This window comes from Jaculus jaculus, chromosome 5 (assembly GCF_020740685.1).
Source record: "Jaculus jaculus isolate mJacJac1 chromosome 5, mJacJac1.mat.Y.cur, whole genome shotgun sequence".
Taxonomy (NCBI): domain Eukaryota; kingdom Metazoa; phylum Chordata; class Mammalia; order Rodentia; family Dipodidae; genus Jaculus; species Jaculus jaculus.
The window spans coordinates 96259544-96276824 of NC_059106.1; the positions used below are offsets into that span (position 1 = coordinate 96259544).

Below are 17281 nucleotides of genomic sequence, written 5' to 3' on the forward strand. Positions count from 1 at the left end.
AGGGCCTCTAGCTACTACAAACAAGCTCCAGATGCATGTGCCACATAGTGCATCCATCTGGCTTTACATGGATACTGGGAAATCGAACCTAGGTCCTTTGGCTTTACAGGCAAATGTCTTAACCACTAAGCCATCTCTCGAGTACCTACTCCATCATTGCTCCACCATGTTTACTTGAGTTAGTCTCTTATCCTGGAGCTGGTTTTCTTTTCCTTTCTTCTCTTTTTCCACAAGCTGTGGCAATTCTCAGGTCTGTGGTTCCCTATAAAACTTGGGATATACATGGCCTAGGGATTGACTCAAGAGTCTGTCAAGCTTCCTCAGACCCTCACACTTAAACAGTAAGTGTTCTTAATCTCTTAACCACCAACCAAACCATCCCTCCAACTCCCACTATTGCCTCTTCTTGAGATTTTTAGGGGTTTTGTTGTTTGTTTGTTTGTTTGTTTTTTTTCAAGGTAGAGTCTCACTCTAGCCCAGGCTGACCTGAAACTCACTATGTAGTCTCAGGGTGGCCTTGAACTGCAATGATCCTCCTGCCTCAAATAGTGCTTGGATTCAAGTCGTGTGCCACTACATCCGGTGGCGCCTGGTGCCCAGCCCCTCCGTTTGTTTGGTTTTTGTTTTATTTTTCAAGGTAATTCTTCCTCTAGCCCAGGCTAACCTGGAATTCACTATGTATTCTCAGAGTAACCTCAAACTCATGGTGATCCTCGTACCTCTGCTTCCTGAGGGCTGGGGATAAGCCTGTGCCGCCACATCCAGCCCTTTCTGTAGGCCAGAACTGCCTTCCACTGTCTTACTCATCCTCACACATCACTGTGCAGTATGTAGTATTCTTCCTCCCTTCACGCTATAGCAGACACAGGTCTTTGGGACTCCTAAGGCCTTGTCACCCTGGCTGCCTCCGTTAGGGAGGGTCTGGTAAGCTGCAGTATGGAGACAGTCTGGCCATGGCTCTTTGTAAAGTGTGGAGGGTGTTATGTTTTCTCTTTTTCAGGAATTCAGCGATGCCCTTGGAATCAGTATTGCTGGAGGAAAAGGCAGTCCTTTAGGAAATATCCCCATATTCATTGCCATGATTCAGGCCAGTGGAGTGGCTGCACGAACACAGAAGCTTAAGGCAAGAGGGACCACAGGCTGTGGGGCAGGGGAGGAAGTTGCAGCTATCAGCTCCTTGTTTAAGGTAGAATTGCACACACCATCAGAGACCCGTGCCGAGGGCAAAGTGCATTAGAGAAACTATATACCTGAAATTCATTCAGTCCCTGGGTGCATAAAAATGTTACTGTTTGTGCCAAAGCTTCTCAATAAAAGAAGAAATTGAAGCTCCTTTGAAAACCTTCCCATGCCCTTTTTAGCACCTCATTCAACCCAAAATTGTTTTTCAACTCAGGCAGATTTGACCTTAAAATTTTTTCCTCAATCAAAAGAATCAACATGTCTATGATTTTTTTTTTTTTCCTGTCGCCCCTTAATCTTAACTGAGGTAGAAAAATAAAGCAGAAAATATTTGGCTTCTTCATTAAAGCTTTATTGAACTTCAATTTGTGCACCCTACTCTTACTGATGATTGGATGTATAAAACATCACTATTATCAAAATACAAAAGCAACCTACAATGCCTTTTGGTAATCACATCTGACCCCCTTCTTGTCTTTGATTGGTCTGTCTTTGGAAAACGTTGTATACCTCCCTCATGCTTCCTGAATGAGCACAGTGGAAGGAAGCAGGCTGTAAAATAGCAGCAGGTGGGAAATCTAACTCTTAGCATTCCTCTCAAATTTAATGTTTCATAATGACAGTGATTTTCTCCCACTTTTGTCCTTCCAGGTCGGAGACCGGATCGTGAGCATCAATGGGCAGCCCCTGGACGGGCTGTCTCACACAGAAGCGGTTCATCTGCTGAAGAATGCCTTTGGGCGCATTATCCTGCAGGTACGACCAGCAGTGAAGAAGAGTGCAGGCACAAAAGATGGCACGTCACTGGCAATAGGCATCACTGCCCAATGGCATGCCTGCTGATGTGAATTATGAGGTTTGAAAGCAAGAAATTATTTTATTCAGAAATTTCTTCAGCACCACCCATATAGGCAGTGAATACAATTACATGGAGGTATTGCACAGGGCGAAAAATTACTGTGCTCTGTGTGACAAATCAACAAAGCTTTTAGCTTCCAGAATCCTTCTGTAAATCAAGATTTGCAAGAAACAGGAAATGGTTTCTATCCAAAGATTGTCACTTGGCTGCCAGGTACTGTCTCTATCTGCCCCTTTGAGGTAAGAGGAGAACAGTTCTCCTTAGCACCCAGGGCTCACCCAACACCACGAGACTCACTAGCAACACTCACCAACTAAGGCCGCACCCACAGGCATGGAGAGATACCAGGGAGTCAAAGCAAAATGTGCTAATGACCTCTCCTTAGTTTCGCCACTGGCCACACAGAGACCAGGAGACAGCATACTGGCCAAGGATTTTTTAACATGCCATGACTGATTATGATCACTGTACCTCTGTAGAGGTAGAATAAAGGGGTTCATAGAATGAAACCCACAGCCAGCGCTTAGTACCACAGGATAAGAAGATTACACAGAGAAAGCTTTCTGTGTGGGAGAGCCAGTCAGTGGTGCTCACTCTACTGTCTCAGTGGTCCAGGTCCAAAGTGCAAACAGACATTTACAGAGGCCAGTTGCTTTCAGCATGTATGAACCATGAAAATCCTTTTGGTGATTTTAAGGGAGTTTACACTGAAAGCCAAATATTAATATTTGGTTTCTGCTGTACACAAACTAAAGCACTGTGGACAAGACTAGATTCTGCTTCTCCTCCACTACTGGAAGTCATCACTTTGGGTGGAAATTTCCAGGCATAGTTAACTTCATTCCTCTTCCCCTCCCACAAGTCCCTTTGCTCTGTTTGTTGTCTACTTGTCTTTCAAGTTATACTGCCCCCTGGAGTCAATCTTTATAAGAGCAGCTCTCCAGTTTCACAGGTGACAGCCACACAGAACATAACAACACTCAGGTGGGGACTATGATAAGAAATAGCTGTATCTGTTAGTATTGGTACTTACACAAACTGATAAAAGTGTGTACAGGTTGGGCGTGGTGGCACACGCCTTTAATCCCAGCACCCTGGAGGCAGAGGTAGGAGAATTGCTGTGAGTTCAAGGCTACCCTGAAAAATATTTTTTTGTTTTGTTTTTTCGAAGTACAGTCTCCCTGTAGCTCAGGCTGACCTGAATTCACTATGTAGTCATGGTGTTCTCGAACTCCTGGCAATCCTCCTACCTCTACCTCCTGAGTGTTCGGATTAAAGGTGTGCATCACCATGCCTGGCTGAAAAATACTTTTTTTATATAAACTTTTATTTTCTAACATTTATTTATTTATGGGAGTGAAAGAGGCAGAGAGAGAGAGAGAGAGAAAGAATGGGCACACCAGGGTCGCCAGCCACTGCAAACGAACTCCAGATGCATGCACCCCTTTGTGCATCTGACTTATGTGGGTCCTGGAGAATCAAACCAGGGTCCTTTGGCTTTGCAGGCAAATGCCTTAACCACTAAGCCATATCTGCAGCCCGGAAAATACTTCTTTAAGAACAAATATTCTTTTATTTTAACTCAGATAAAAACTGACTAGTAATCAGTTCTGCCCTTCATTCATTAGAGCTGAGTTTTGTTTTTGTTTTTGTTTCAAACAAGGTCTCATTGTGTACTCGGAGCTGGCCTGGAATTTGGGATCCTTCTCCCTCAGCTGCCAGAGTGCTGGTATTACAGGCGTACACCACCATGCCTAAACAGCTGTTAACCTATTTTTTAAAAAGGCCCTTATTTTTTACATCTCTAGATTTTTTTGTTTTTGTTTTTGTTTGTTTGTTTGTTTTTCAAGGTAGGTTCTTACTCTAGCCCAGGCTGTTATCTCTATATTTTAAGAAAATAGCATTTGATTTCAAGATGTTGTTTTTCATGGATGACATTAGTTAGTATTTTTAGTTTCTTACCTGTGCTTTGCAAAGATTAATGGGACCCTTTAAGGTCTCACAGTTAAAGTCTTCACACTTATGATTTGAGCATATGCATGGCAAGAGGCTTTGACACAAGAACCATGCAAGCTTATGTCCTGTATCAAGTGCCTTCCAGTTATACTGTGTTTGTTTTGATCAAAACATTGTGTACAGGTGGGTGATGCCAGCAGTGCATTGATAGCACAGCTGACTTGTCGTTGGGCAATTATTTTATCAGGTAAGCTAACTCACTGACAAAGCAGCAGAAAAAGTTAGACACTAATATCTGATGAATGTGGAAAAACTGAGAATCAGGCCTTCATAGGAGCGGGATGGAGCAAGAAAAAAAAAGACAACACTAGAAGGAGGTAGATATTTACACCCTTAAAGTCTCATGGTTGCTTATTGTTCATTACAGATTGAAAAGCTGAGATTAATTTGACCATTTTAGAAAGTCCTAAATGTACCCAATTTTATTGGCATCTGTACCTTGCCTTACTCATTTCTCTGCCTATGGAAATACTGTCAAGCCTTTTTTTGAACAAAAAAAAAAATCTGGTAACTCAGATTGACTGTTAGAAAACATCCAATTTGGGCCACAGGGATGGCTTCAAAGACCCTGGTTCGATTCCCCAGGACCCACATTAGCCAGATGCACCAGGGAGCTCACGCATCTCGAGTTCGTTTGCAGTGGCTGAAGGCCCAGTTGTGCCCATTCTCTTGCTCTCTCTCTCTCCCCCTTTTTCTCTGTCAGATAAGTAAATGAAAATAAATATTTAAAAATAAAAGAAAGAAAACATCCAATTTGCCAAGCATGGTGGCTCATGCCTTTAATCCCAGCACTTGGGAGGTAGAGGTAGAAGGATTTGCATGAGTTTGAGGCCACCCTGAGACTACAGAGTGAGTTCCAGATCAGCCTGGTCTAGAGTGAAACCTTACCTCAAAAAATAATAATAATAATAAAGAAATAAAGAAAATAAAAATAAAAAAAGATCCAGTTGGAAAGCACAATCCTGGAATTATAGAAATTAATCTTTGGGGGGCTGGAGAGATGGCTTAGCAATAAGGCACTTGCCTGAAAGCCCAAGGACCCAGGTTCAATTCCCGAGATCCCATATAAGCCAGATGCACAAGATGGCGCTTGTGTCCCTGGCACACCAATTCTCTCTCATTCTCAAATAAATAAATAAAAATAATTTTAAAATTTTTTAAATTTTTAAAAAGAAATCAATCCTTGGAGTTGTTTATCCAGAAGTGGGTACACTACTTCTCGGAGAGAACCTGAGGGATAGGAAACTAACCCTTGGGGTCATTTACCCAAGAGTAACTTAGCTACTTGTTATAGCAAACCCTGAGGGAAAGAACTAACCCTTGGAAGTTACCCCAGAGTGGAGAAGCTGCATCTATAGCAGAACCTGGGAGAAGAGAAAGAAAACTGACCCATAGAGTTGTTTAAACCAGGGGTGTGCCTACTACATCTGCCCTCTACACTGCTCTGATGTTCCTGCATCTGTAACTCTGCTGACAGGCACTCGTTTTATTTTTATTTTATTTTTTTAATTTTTATTTTTTGGTTTTTGTGGTAGGGTCTCGCTGTAGCCCAGGCTGACCTATGTAGTCTCAGCCTTGAACTCATGGTGATTCTCCTACCTCTGCCTCCCAAGTGCTGGGATTAAAGGCATGCACCACCACCATACCCAGCTTCATCTGGGTTTTTTATTGAACACAAAAAACTGTAATAGTGAGCAAGTTGAACATTGTATTGGACAAAGGTTAAGGACTTTGGATAATCTGTAAACATTTGCTAAAGGGCCGGGTGTGGTGGTGCACGCCTTTAATCCCAGCACTTGGGAGGCAGAGGTAGGAGAATCAACCATGAGTTCGAGACCATCCTGAGACTACATAGTGAATTCCAGGTCAGGCTGGACTAGAATGAAACCCTACCTCAAAAACAAAAACAAACAAAACATTTATTAAAGGAAGGAATTTCGGGGTGTGACCTGCTAGACTCTGCTGGTCCAGAACACACACACACACACTGTTCGCATATATAATCACATTAAGCCCACCTGTTGTCTTTAACAGAACTCTGGCAGTTCTATGGGCAGTGGATACTGACTGTGTTGTCTTCAGTGTGATGGTCAGCACTTCCATGTATGCACACGTGTTCTGGGTCAAAAGCCTAACCAGGCCACTGAGGAAGTAGGGCAAAGAGCACAGCTAAAGATCAGTCAGCATCTTTAAACAGTGCTTGTCAATATTGGTCATCTGTGCTGTCCAGGCCGCAGGTCCACTGAGGCAGAGGAAGCCTAGTCGTGTGGCCCTAAGCAAGTAGATTGCATGCTTGTAAAATTAACTTCAGGGCAAGTTACAAGTCAGGAACCTAAAAGCATCTCATAGTGCTGCAGAAAATCTGGGTTCAAGTCAGCAAAAACATCCATGCATCACTTGGAGGTAGAGATTCATTTATTTACACCTGTGAGCTGAAGCTAGCTCCATGCTCTCATGACTTCTGCCTAGATTATGGTAAGTGTGTCTTTATGGGCTGTTTTGCAGACATCTTGACATCAGCTTGAGTTCTCTATATTATTTTTTTTTAATTTTTATTTATTTATTTGAGAGCGACAGACACAGAGAGAAGGACAGAGAGAGGGAGAGAGAGAGAATGGGCGCGCCAGGGCTTCCAGCCTCTGCAAACGAACTCCAGATGCGTGCGCCCTCTTGTGCATCTGGCTAACGTAGGACCTGGGGAACCGAGCCTCGAACCGGGGTCCTTAGGCTTCACAGGCAAGCGCTTAACCGCTAAGCCATCTCTCCAGCCCAGTTCTCTATATTATTGGTGGGTTAAACTTCTAGGCTTCATGACTGTGGACATAGGCAGGAATCTTCTTTTGGCAACAAGCAAGCCTACAGAAATGGGGAGGGAACAAATTGTAGTTGTCTAGGGAGGAAGCCATATAACCATCCAGAAATAAAACAGTTAGCTGTTAGCTTAAAGGGGAAGTTCTTGGAGTGACTGCTATAATTCAGATTTACCTGTAGTTTTTGGCCCCTTGTCCTGTTAAGTCCAGCCTGCCTGTGCTACCCTAAGCCCTGTCTTCTGTAGTTAACCCTAAAGTTCCCAGGAGCAGAGGAGCTCTCCTTTAATCTTCCTGGCTGTTCAACCTGTTTCCCTTGACTACTCAGCACTTTAGAAAGAGGGATAGAAAATATTTTTTGTTTGATTTTTTTGTTTTGTTTTTTCGAGGTAGGGTCTCACTCTGGCCCAGGCTGACCTGGAATTCACTATGTAGTCTCAGGGTGGACTGTAACTCACGGTGATCCTCCTACTTTTGCCTCCCAAGTGCTGGGACTGAAGGCATGTGCCAGCATGCCTGGTTAGAGAAGCTATTTTGATTGAGCCTTTCCCACCTCTATAACAGCAATAGTCTCAAAAAAAGTTAATTTTAAGACCCATAAGAAATATTTCCACAGTTCCTTCCCATAGTTCATTCACATATTTCATTCTTATAAGTCATCCCCACACTTTGTTCTGACAGTTCATTCCCACAAGAAAAAAGAACATTTAAAAAAAATATTTTATTTACTTATTTATTTATGTGAGAGAAAGGATGGGTATGACATCTAGCCACTGCAACAAACTCTAGACACGTACATTACCTTGTGCATCTGACTCTTTTTTTTTTTTTTTTTGTTTTTTGTTTTTTGAGGTAGGGTCTCACTCTAGCCCAGGCTGACCTGGAATTCACTATGTAGTCTCAGGGTGGCCTGACACTGAAGTAGTACTAACTACACAAAGCACAGTGTGCTGGATAACATGCTTTTGTTTGTTTTTACTTTTATCTTTTGAGAAGAGATTCCAGGAAGCCCAGGCTGACCTCACTGTGAACTGGAGTTCATTTACAGATATAAGAGGCCCCAGTGTGCCCATTAGCTCTCTGAAATAAATAAAAAATACTTAGCTTGGTGTGGTGGTGCATACCTTTAATCCCAGCACTCTGGAGGCAGAGGTAGGAGGATCGCTGTGAGTTTGAGGCCACCCTCCCTCAGGTGACATAGTGAATTCCAGGTCACTATGCTAGACCCTACCTTGAAAAATAAAGTATATGTTCATTCATAGATAGATAGATAGATAGATAGATAGATAGATAGATAGATAGATAGATATGTATGTGTATATATGTATATATACATATATATACATATATATACATATGGCTGGAGAGATGGCTTAGTAGTTAAGGTGCTTGCCTGTGAAGCCTAAAGATCCAGGTTCGATTCTTCAGGTCCCACATAATTCAGATGCAAAAGGTGGTGCATGCATCTGGAGTTCATTTGCAGTGGCTAGAGGCCATGGTGTGCCCATTCTCTCTCATCCCCCACTCTGTCTCAAACAAATAAATAAATAATTTTTAAAAATATATTTATTTTAGCAGGGCATGGTGGCACACACCTTTAATCCCAGTACTCAGGAGGCAGAAGTAGGAGGATCCCTGTGAGTTCAAGGCCACCCTGAGACTACATAGTGAATTCCAAGTCAGACAGGGCTAGAGTGAGACCCTACCTCGAAAAACCAAAAAGAAGGAAAGAAAATGGAAACAATGAAACAAAGAAAAAGACAAAAACACTGAAAGAAAACAGAACTTAATAATGTAAAAGTTGAAGAGCTGGGGATGTAACATTGGGCATATAGGTACATATTTTATATGTGTGTACATAAATCTATGAGTGCACATATATTTTAAGTAAAAGCATTTGGAACACTTAATTTTCAGCTTTTTGAACAAGGAGTGTGTAGCCATGATATAGAAAATAATTCCAGGGCTGGAGAGATGCTTAGCAGTTAAGGCATTTGCCTGCAAAGCCAAAGGATCCTGGTTCAAGTCGCTAGGATCTCTCTTTCTCTCTCCCTCTCTTTCTTTCAAATAAATAAAGTATATTTAGAAATTTTCTTTTTAAATTTATTTATTTGAGAGCAACAGACACAGAGAGAAAGACAGATAGAGGGAGAGAGAGAGAATGGGCGCGCCAGGGCTTCCAGCCTCTGCAAACGAACTCCAGACGCGTGCGCCCCCTTGTGCATCTGGCTAACATGGGACCTGGGGAACCGAGCCTCGAACCGGGTTCCTTAGGCTTCACAGGCAAGCGCTTAACCACTAAGCCATCTCTCCAGCCCTAGAAATTTTTTTAAAAAGGAAAAAGAAAGAAAAGTTTATTATGTCCCTGCCTGGGGTGTGTTTAATTTTTATCATGTGCTATATTTTCTTTTTTGAGAGAGAAAAAGGACATGAGTATGCCAGGACCTCTTGCCACTGCAAACCAACTGCAGATACATTTTGTGCATCTGGCTTTATATGGGTACTGGCAAACCCAGCCCAGTAGATTTGCAAGCAAGGGGCTGGAGAAAAAGGTTAGCAGTCAAGGCGATTGCCTGTGAAGTCTAAGAACATATATATGTTCAAATCTCCAGGTCCTATGTAGCCAGACACAAAAGTGAAACAAGCATGCAGTGTTGCATGTGCACACAAGGGGGCGCATGCATCTGGAGTTCATTCACAGCAGCTGAAAGGCCCTGGCATGCCCATTCTCCCTGCCCCCCAGCGTCTCTCACAAAATAAAATAATAGCAATAATAATAATGTTAGATTTGCAAGTAAGTGCCAAGTTCACAGTACAAATCCAAGCCTGATGTGGTGCCACACTTGTAATATTGACACTTTGGAAGCTGAGGCAAGAGGATTAGGATTTTGAGGCCAGCTTGGGCTACATAATAAGTGGACACTGTCTCAATAATTAATAATAATATTATAATAATATAGTCTCTCTCTCCTTTTTTTTTTTTTTTTTTGAGGTAGAATTTTACTCTAGCCCAGGCTGCACTGGAGCTCACTCTGTAATCCCCAGGCTGGCCTTGAACTCATGCCTATGTTTCCTCTGGCACAGAGTTCTCCTCACAAAGTTACTAAGGGTTAAATGGGTTATGATGTCAAATCTTTAACAGTGCCTTACAAATGATAAATACAAGTGAAATCTAACTTTCATTATAACATAGGCATGAAATCTGAGAATGTTAAATTTACTTATTTTATTTTTTTGGCTTTTCAAGGTAGGGTTTCACTCTAGCCCAGGCTGACCTGGAATTCACTATGTATTATCTGGGTGGCCTTGGACTCATGGCAATCCTCCTACCTCTGCCTCCCAAGTGCTGGGATTAAAGGCATATGCTACCACACCAGCTTTTAAATTTATTTTAATATCATAGATAGCTCAGTGGTAGAGTGCTTGCTTAGTAAGGCCCTGGGTTGAATTTCCCCAGCAACACACACACACATACACACGCATGCACACACGTACACATACACAGAGTCCTAAAACTGCAAAGTGGTTGTAGTACACACCTATAATCCCAGCACTAGAAAGGCTAAAGCAGATGATGGGTTCTGGGCCAGCCTGGGCAATATAACATAATAAGATCCTGTCATTTAAAAAAAGAGGGCTGAAGAGATTGCTCAGTGGTTTTTGAATTTGCTTGCAAAGCCTAAAAGCCCAGGTTTGAATCCCCTGTGCCCATATAAATCCAGATGCACAAATTGGCACATGTGTCTGGCATTCCTTTGCAGTAGCAGAAGACCCTGGCATGCCCATATTCTCTTTCTTTCTCAAATAGACAAATATTTAAAGAAAGAAAACTTGGGCAACTGTGCTTCCCACTTCATTAGGTTCCACCAAGGGCAGGCATGGGCTTCTCCTACTCTGTAACAGTCTCTGCCAGAGATGCCAGCCTTCTCAGAGCCTTCCTGTTTCTTCCTGAGTGTCAGCTACTTTGTGTCTACAATTCAGCCTGGGTGTGAATGTTGACTTTTACATTTCATCCCAATAATGTGGATCTGACTAATCTAAGGGATAGTTGTGGTCCTTTACAGGACCAAAATCCCCAAGCAAGGAGGGAAAGGTTGCATACTGTGTGATAGCCACTTAGCTCTCAATTCTCTAGGTCATATTCCCCAAATATTTTTTTTATTTTTTATTTTTATTTTTTTTTAATTTTTATTAGCATTTTCCATGATTATAAAAAAAATCCCATGTAGTTCCCTCCCTCCCCCCCCCCACACACTTTCTCCTTTGAAATTCCATTCCCCATCATATTACCTCCCCATCTCAATCATTGTACTTACATATATACAATATCAACCTATTAAGTACTCTCCTCCCTTCCTTTCTCTTTCCCCCAATTTTTTTTTTTTTTTTTGGTTTTTCGAGGTAGGGTCTCGCTCTTGCCCAGGCTGACCTGGAATTCACTATGGAGTCTCAGGGTGTCCTCGAACTCACAGCGATCCTCCTACCTCTGCCTCCCGAGTGCTGGGATTAAAGGTGTGCGCCACCACGCCCAGCTTCCCCAAATATTTTTAAGGACAACTCTTCATCCTGTGGTCCATGCAGTAAAGACATGCTCTTTATTACTCAGTAGAAAGTTTGCTAAACAGAGTTCTATTGTTAAACATAAAGTCTCGGGGCTGGAGAGATGGCTTAGCGGTTAAGCGCTTGCCTGTGAAGCCTAAGGACCCCGGTTCGAGGCTCGGTTCCCCAGGTCCCACGTTAGCCAGATGCACAAGGGGGCGCACGCGTCTGGAGTTCCTTTGCAGTGGCTGGAGGCGCTGGCGCGCCCATTCTCTCTCTCTCCCTCTGTCTTTCTCTCTGTGTCTGTCGCTCTCAAATAAATAAATAAATAATTTATTAAAAAAAAAAAAAAAAAAACCATAAAGTCCCAGTTTTGCTTTTAACCTCTCAGATGCACCAGTAGCAGAAGCACAGGGTAGCATTATCTGATGAAACATCCTTTCTTGAGGGGAGTGGCTTGAGAGGCAAGTACCACTGAAAGAATTGCTAGTTAAAAGAGAAACTATGTGGGGGTGGGAACCACAATGAGGGTGCGGGTCATTTGGAGGGAGAAATATGGACTGGGGTGTGAGTACAGTGGGAAGGGGAAACACTGATTGGAGAGAGCAGTGAGAGGCAGAAACAGAGTGAAGTGGGAAGACACTAGGAGAGGGAGGAGCAGTGGGCAGGAAAACATGTTTATTGGCTCTTTGTACATCCATGCAAATGTCTCTGACTGTTCCTTCGGCCCAGGGGACAAGGCTTCTTCCCTGTCCTTGTCACAGCTCTGCTTTCTTGGAAAGAGGGATCCTCCTCTTCTCTTCCTTCCTGTGGATGGCTTCCCCCTTCTCTTCGGGTGGGTATGTCTCCCTGTCCACTTACTTCACTAGGTAGGTCTCCTTCTTCTCTCCGCTGGCCTCCTCTTCCTCCTCCTTGGGTGGATGAATCTTCTCTACCTTCCTGCTGGTGTCCTCCTCAGCCTCTTCCTCCCCCTCCTGTGGATGGTGTTTCCCTTCCTCTTCTGTTGGTGGTCTCCTCATCCGTAAGGTTGGGACTCTTTCTTCAGGCTATTGGTCTGCTCTGCCTCGGGCAGGTAATTGTTAAGTATTTTGTAATAAGGGTTGAGGAGGATGTAGGGAAACAGAGACTTTTCTAAACTCAGTGCAGCCACTTGGCAATTAGGAGGCTGTATTAAATTTTTAATAGGTGCATACCCATCACCAAACAGTTTATGGTAGGAAGATTGCAATGAGTTCGAGGCCACCCTGAGACTACCTAGTGAATTACAGGTCGACCTGAGCTAGAGTGAGAACATACCTCAAAAAGACCAAAAAAAAAAAAAAAAAAAAAAAAAAAAGAGGGCATAGCTCAAAGGCAGAGTACTTGCCAGTATGCATGACATGCTGGGTTCCCTGGTGTAGGAGAAGTCAGGAGCAGCATTGCACACTTGTAAACCCAGCATTTATATAGGCAGAACAATCAAAAGTTCAAGGTCATCCTCAGCTACATAGTGAGTTGGGAGCTAGCCTGAGATATATGAGTTTAATTCTGTAGTAGTCAGCTCCACACTGCTGGGATGAACATCCAAACCAGACACAGTTTATGGGAGGAACGGGATTTATGTGAAGCTTACAGATCCAGGGGAAGTCCCATCAAAGATGGAAGAAGCTGACTCCCTTTCACAGATCCAAACAGAAAAACCACCAGCAGCCAGCAAACACCAAAAACACCCCTGTGGCCAGAGGCAGCCTGCTAAGGGCTGGAGCTCCAAATTCAATTTTAATAAAACCTGTTGCCAGGTGTAGTGGCACCACACCTTTAATCCCAGCACTCAGGAGGCAGAGGTAGGTGGTGACATGAGTTTGAGACCACCCTGAGACTACAGAGTGAATTCCAGGTCAGTCTAGACTGGAGTGAAACCCTACCTTGAAAAACAAAGTAAATAAAAAGTATTTTTAAAAATAAAATAAAAAGGAGCTGGCCATGGTGGCTCACGCCTTTAATCCCAGCACTCAGGAGGCAGAGGTAGAGGATCACTGTGAGTTCAAGGCCACCCTGAGACTACATAGTGAATTCCAGGTCAGCCTGAGCTAGAGCAAGACCCTACCTTGAAAAACCAAAAAAATAAAAGATACAAAAAAAAAATTAGGAAAATGGAAAAGAAATAGGCAATTATTTAGTGACTTTACCTCAGCTCCATAGAGACATGTTGTAGTTAGCTGATTGTTGTGTCCAGCTTCCCATGAGCATAGGAATCCCTTTTAGCACTTCGATGTTTTTTAATTTTTAAAATTTATTTATTTATTTATTTATTTATTGCTTTTTCAAGGTAGGGTCTCACTCTGGTCCAGGCTGACCTGGAATTAACTCTGTAGTCTCAGGGTGGCCTTGAACTCATGGCGATCCTCCTACCTCTGCCTCCCGAGTGCTGGGATTAAAGGTGTGCACCACCATGCCCAGCAAAAATTTATTTTTATTTATTTATTTTTTAATTTTTAAAAATTTTTGTTTTTCAAGGTAGGGTCTCACTCTAGCCCAGGCTGACTTGGAACTCACTATGTAGCCTCAGGGTGGCCTTGAACTCACAGTAGTCCTCCTACCTCTACCTCCCAAGTGCTGGGATTAAAGGCGTGTGCCACCACACCAGGCTATTTTTATTTTTATTTATTTGAGAGAGTGAGAGAGAAAGAGAATGGACATGCAAGGGCCTCCAGCCACTGCACACGAACTCCAGACACATGCACCACCTTGTGCATCTGGTTTAGGTAGGTGCTGCGGAATTAGACCGAGGTCCTTTTGGCTTTGTAGACAAATACCTTAACTGCTAAGCCATCTCTCTAGCCCTAGCACTTCCATTTTTTAGTATCTATCACAATGCTTTTTTGATGAGTCCTCATATCCTAAGTGTGCCATTCTACTTGGTAACTGCTTACAGAGGACAGAAGTCCTGGCTCCAGAGAATCTCAGCTGCCCAGAAAACCAATTAGAGACAAGTTGGCCCCAGTGTGGTGGCTCATACACAGAATCCCAACACTTGGGAGGCTGAGGCCAGGTAGGCTACCTGACCCTTTGTCTCAGTTCCCACAATACCCTACCACCAGCAAAGACAGGAAAGAAGCTTTATTAGTAGTATGATAACATCAGGAAGGGTAAGGTCTCTTGACCAAAAATCTGCTTTCAGAGTGCTTACAGTGATCTCAGCATTCCCTAAGTCAAAGAAGCAGGCCAGATTTGGGAATTCCATGGTAGTACACAGGTCATTTTGGTCTGGTTGAATGGTGGCTCATGACTGAATATTAATACTCAGGAAGTTAAGACAAAAGGCTCTTGGATTATGTTCTAAGGTTCACCATGAAGAGCTATATTGGGGACAAGAAAGTTTCTGTTGCTGTAAGGGTAGTTTCTATACTGTGCCATAAAAGCTTGTCAATCAGGCCTGTGATTCTTGGGGTCCAAAGTGACTTCAGGTGAGGAAGACCCAGCAGAACTCACAGGAAGGAAATAAAACAAGATGGAGTCACAAAATGGAGTTAGTTAAGTAAATCACTGAGCCCTTCAAATCCTGCTGTCATCATTCTGTTTCTGTGGGAATGGACCAAAGGACCTGTGACATTACCTTGATAGTTTCTTTCTCCTTTAAGGACCTAAAAACAGATACTATTGATGCAGGATTTGGGAGTTCAGAGGGAGCCTGTGAACCCCAGCTTTTGGGTCTTTATCTGAAGAATCATACATGTAATAAAATGAGAAAGCACCCCAAAGCAAGACACATGTAGAAGGCCAGCAGGAAATACCCAGGCTGTAAGAGATGGACAGACTTACACACTGGTGTTCAGGTGAAATCACTGGAAGGAAAACAGGGCTTACCCATGTGTTTAGGCTCCTTTATGTGACTCAGACATCTCCTTAGGTTGAGCCTTGTTATCAGATTCAGGTGTGTGAGGAGAGGCCTGATTGCTTTGTGGACTCAAGGAGCTGGCTCAGGAAGCACCAGCCCACCAAGTGTGCAGAGCTAAGCAAGAAGCAGGAAGTTCCTGGTGGGGAGTGTTGTTTGCAGCCATCTTGCATTGAGACTGGATCAGATGTGGGTCCTTGGCCAACTACCTATAATAAGCTATCTTTCTCCTATTTCTTCTACAGTATCTGCATGTAACCTCCTTCAGTCTCTCTCTGCTCTGGAAATTCTAAAATCTTCTCTATCCATTGTGAAGTCTCTCTGTTTGTTTTTCGAGATAGGGTCTCACTCTAGCCCAGGCTGACCTGGAATTAACTATATAGTCTCAGGGTGGCCTCACAGCGTTCCTTCTACCTCCACCTCCCGAGTGCTGGGATTAAAGGCGTGCCCCAAGTTGGACCTAGGGCTAGGTGCTTACACATGCTTGGCAGGCAGTCTACCACTGAGCTACATCCTCAACCTGAGTTTGAGTTTGGATTTTGTTTTGCTACTTTTTAAAGGTTTAGAGACATTTTATTATAAGGAAAGAGGAGGCTGGGCATGGTGGCACATGCCTTTAATCACAGCACATGGGAGGCAGAGGTTGGAGGATTGCTGTGAGTTTGAGGCAAACCTGAGACTACATAGTGAATTCCAGGTCAGCTTGGACTAGAGGGAGACCTTACCTTAAAAAAATAAAAAATAGGGTTGGAGAGATGGCTTAATGGTCAAGGCATTTGACGGAGAAGCCAAGGACCCAAGTTCGATCTCTCAGTACCCATGTAAGCCAGATGCACAAGGTGGTGCATGCGTCTGGAGTTCATTTGCAGTGGTGGGAGGCCCTGGCATGCCCATTCTCTCTCTGTGTCTCTCCCTCTCTTTTTCTCTCTCTCTCTCACTATCTGCCTTTTCCTCTTTCTCTCAAAGAGATAAATAAAATATTTTTAAAAAAATAAGCCAGGTGTGATAGTACACGCCTTTAATCCCAGTACTTGGGAGGCTGAGGATTGCTGTGAGTTTGAGGCCACCCTGAGACTACATAGTTAATTCCAGGTCAACCTGGGCTAGAGTAAGACGCTACCTCAAAAAACCAGAGGAAAAAAAAATGTTTTCAAAAAATAAAAAATAGAGGACTGGAAAGATGGCTTAGCAGTTAAGGCACTTGGCCTGCCAAGCCAAAGGACCCAGGTTGGATTCCCCAGGACCCACATAAGCCAGATGAACAAGATGACACATGCATCTGGAATTCATTTTCAGTGGCAAAAGGCCCTGGCATGCCTATTTTCTCTCTCTCTCTCTCCCTCCCTCCCTACCTCCTTCCCTTTTCTCATCTCAAATAAATCAAATAAAATTTTAAGAAATTAAAAAATAAGAAAATGGAAAGGGGAAAGAGTAGGAAGAGTTCCTGCCCATGAGAAGGCAGGTTAGGGTACAGTGCAGATCTCAGTTTTACAAATGGCTGTAACACACGAAACTTTTGGAATTTAAAGCCATGGAGTTGCATACACTGTCACTTGAGGCTAGCTCAAGTGGGCCATGACTGAGCCAGGAGGTAAGCAGAAAAGAAAAAAGAGTTGGCAGCTTCCCCAACACAGAGATTGACAGAGACCTTAATTACCCCACACTGAATACCAGTTACCCCACTGGAGAGGACTCTCAGGGAAAGCAGTCTAAGGGAGAGGAGATATAAGACTGTAACCTTTGTTTAAAAAAAAAAAAACAAAACCTCATGAGTAGACCCCAGCAGAAGCAGGAAAGCCAGGGGAATGTGGTCATGAAATATTGGCTGGGTAATGGGGACAGAAGCTGGAATGCAATGTGTTTATGAAGAGGTTAAGAGCAAGCAGAGTATCAGAGATCTAGGCAAAGTTGGCAGTGGACGACCACACAACATGCTGCTAGGCTTTCTGGTCAGGGAGGACCTGACTGTTTTTTCTTCACAGCAGGGCCTTATTCCAGGCTGAT

General features: G+C 43.3%; 1 protein-coding gene across 7 annotated transcripts in view; it reads left to right on the forward strand.

Moving 5' to 3' along the window:
- The window catches only part of Patj (PATJ crumbs cell polarity complex component), a 430613-nt gene that overhangs the window by 394729 nt on the left and 18603 nt on the right, over nt 1-17281 (forward strand). For all 7 annotated transcript variants that reach the window (XM_045148899.1, XM_045148905.1, XM_045148902.1 and 4 more), the window contains 2 exons: nt 1001-1123; nt 1834-1938. In XM_045148899.1, coding sequence (XP_045004834.1) covers nt 1001-1123; nt 1834-1938 — 228 coding nt within the window. The remainder of the gene's footprint in view (nt 1-1000; nt 1124-1833; nt 1939-17281) is intronic.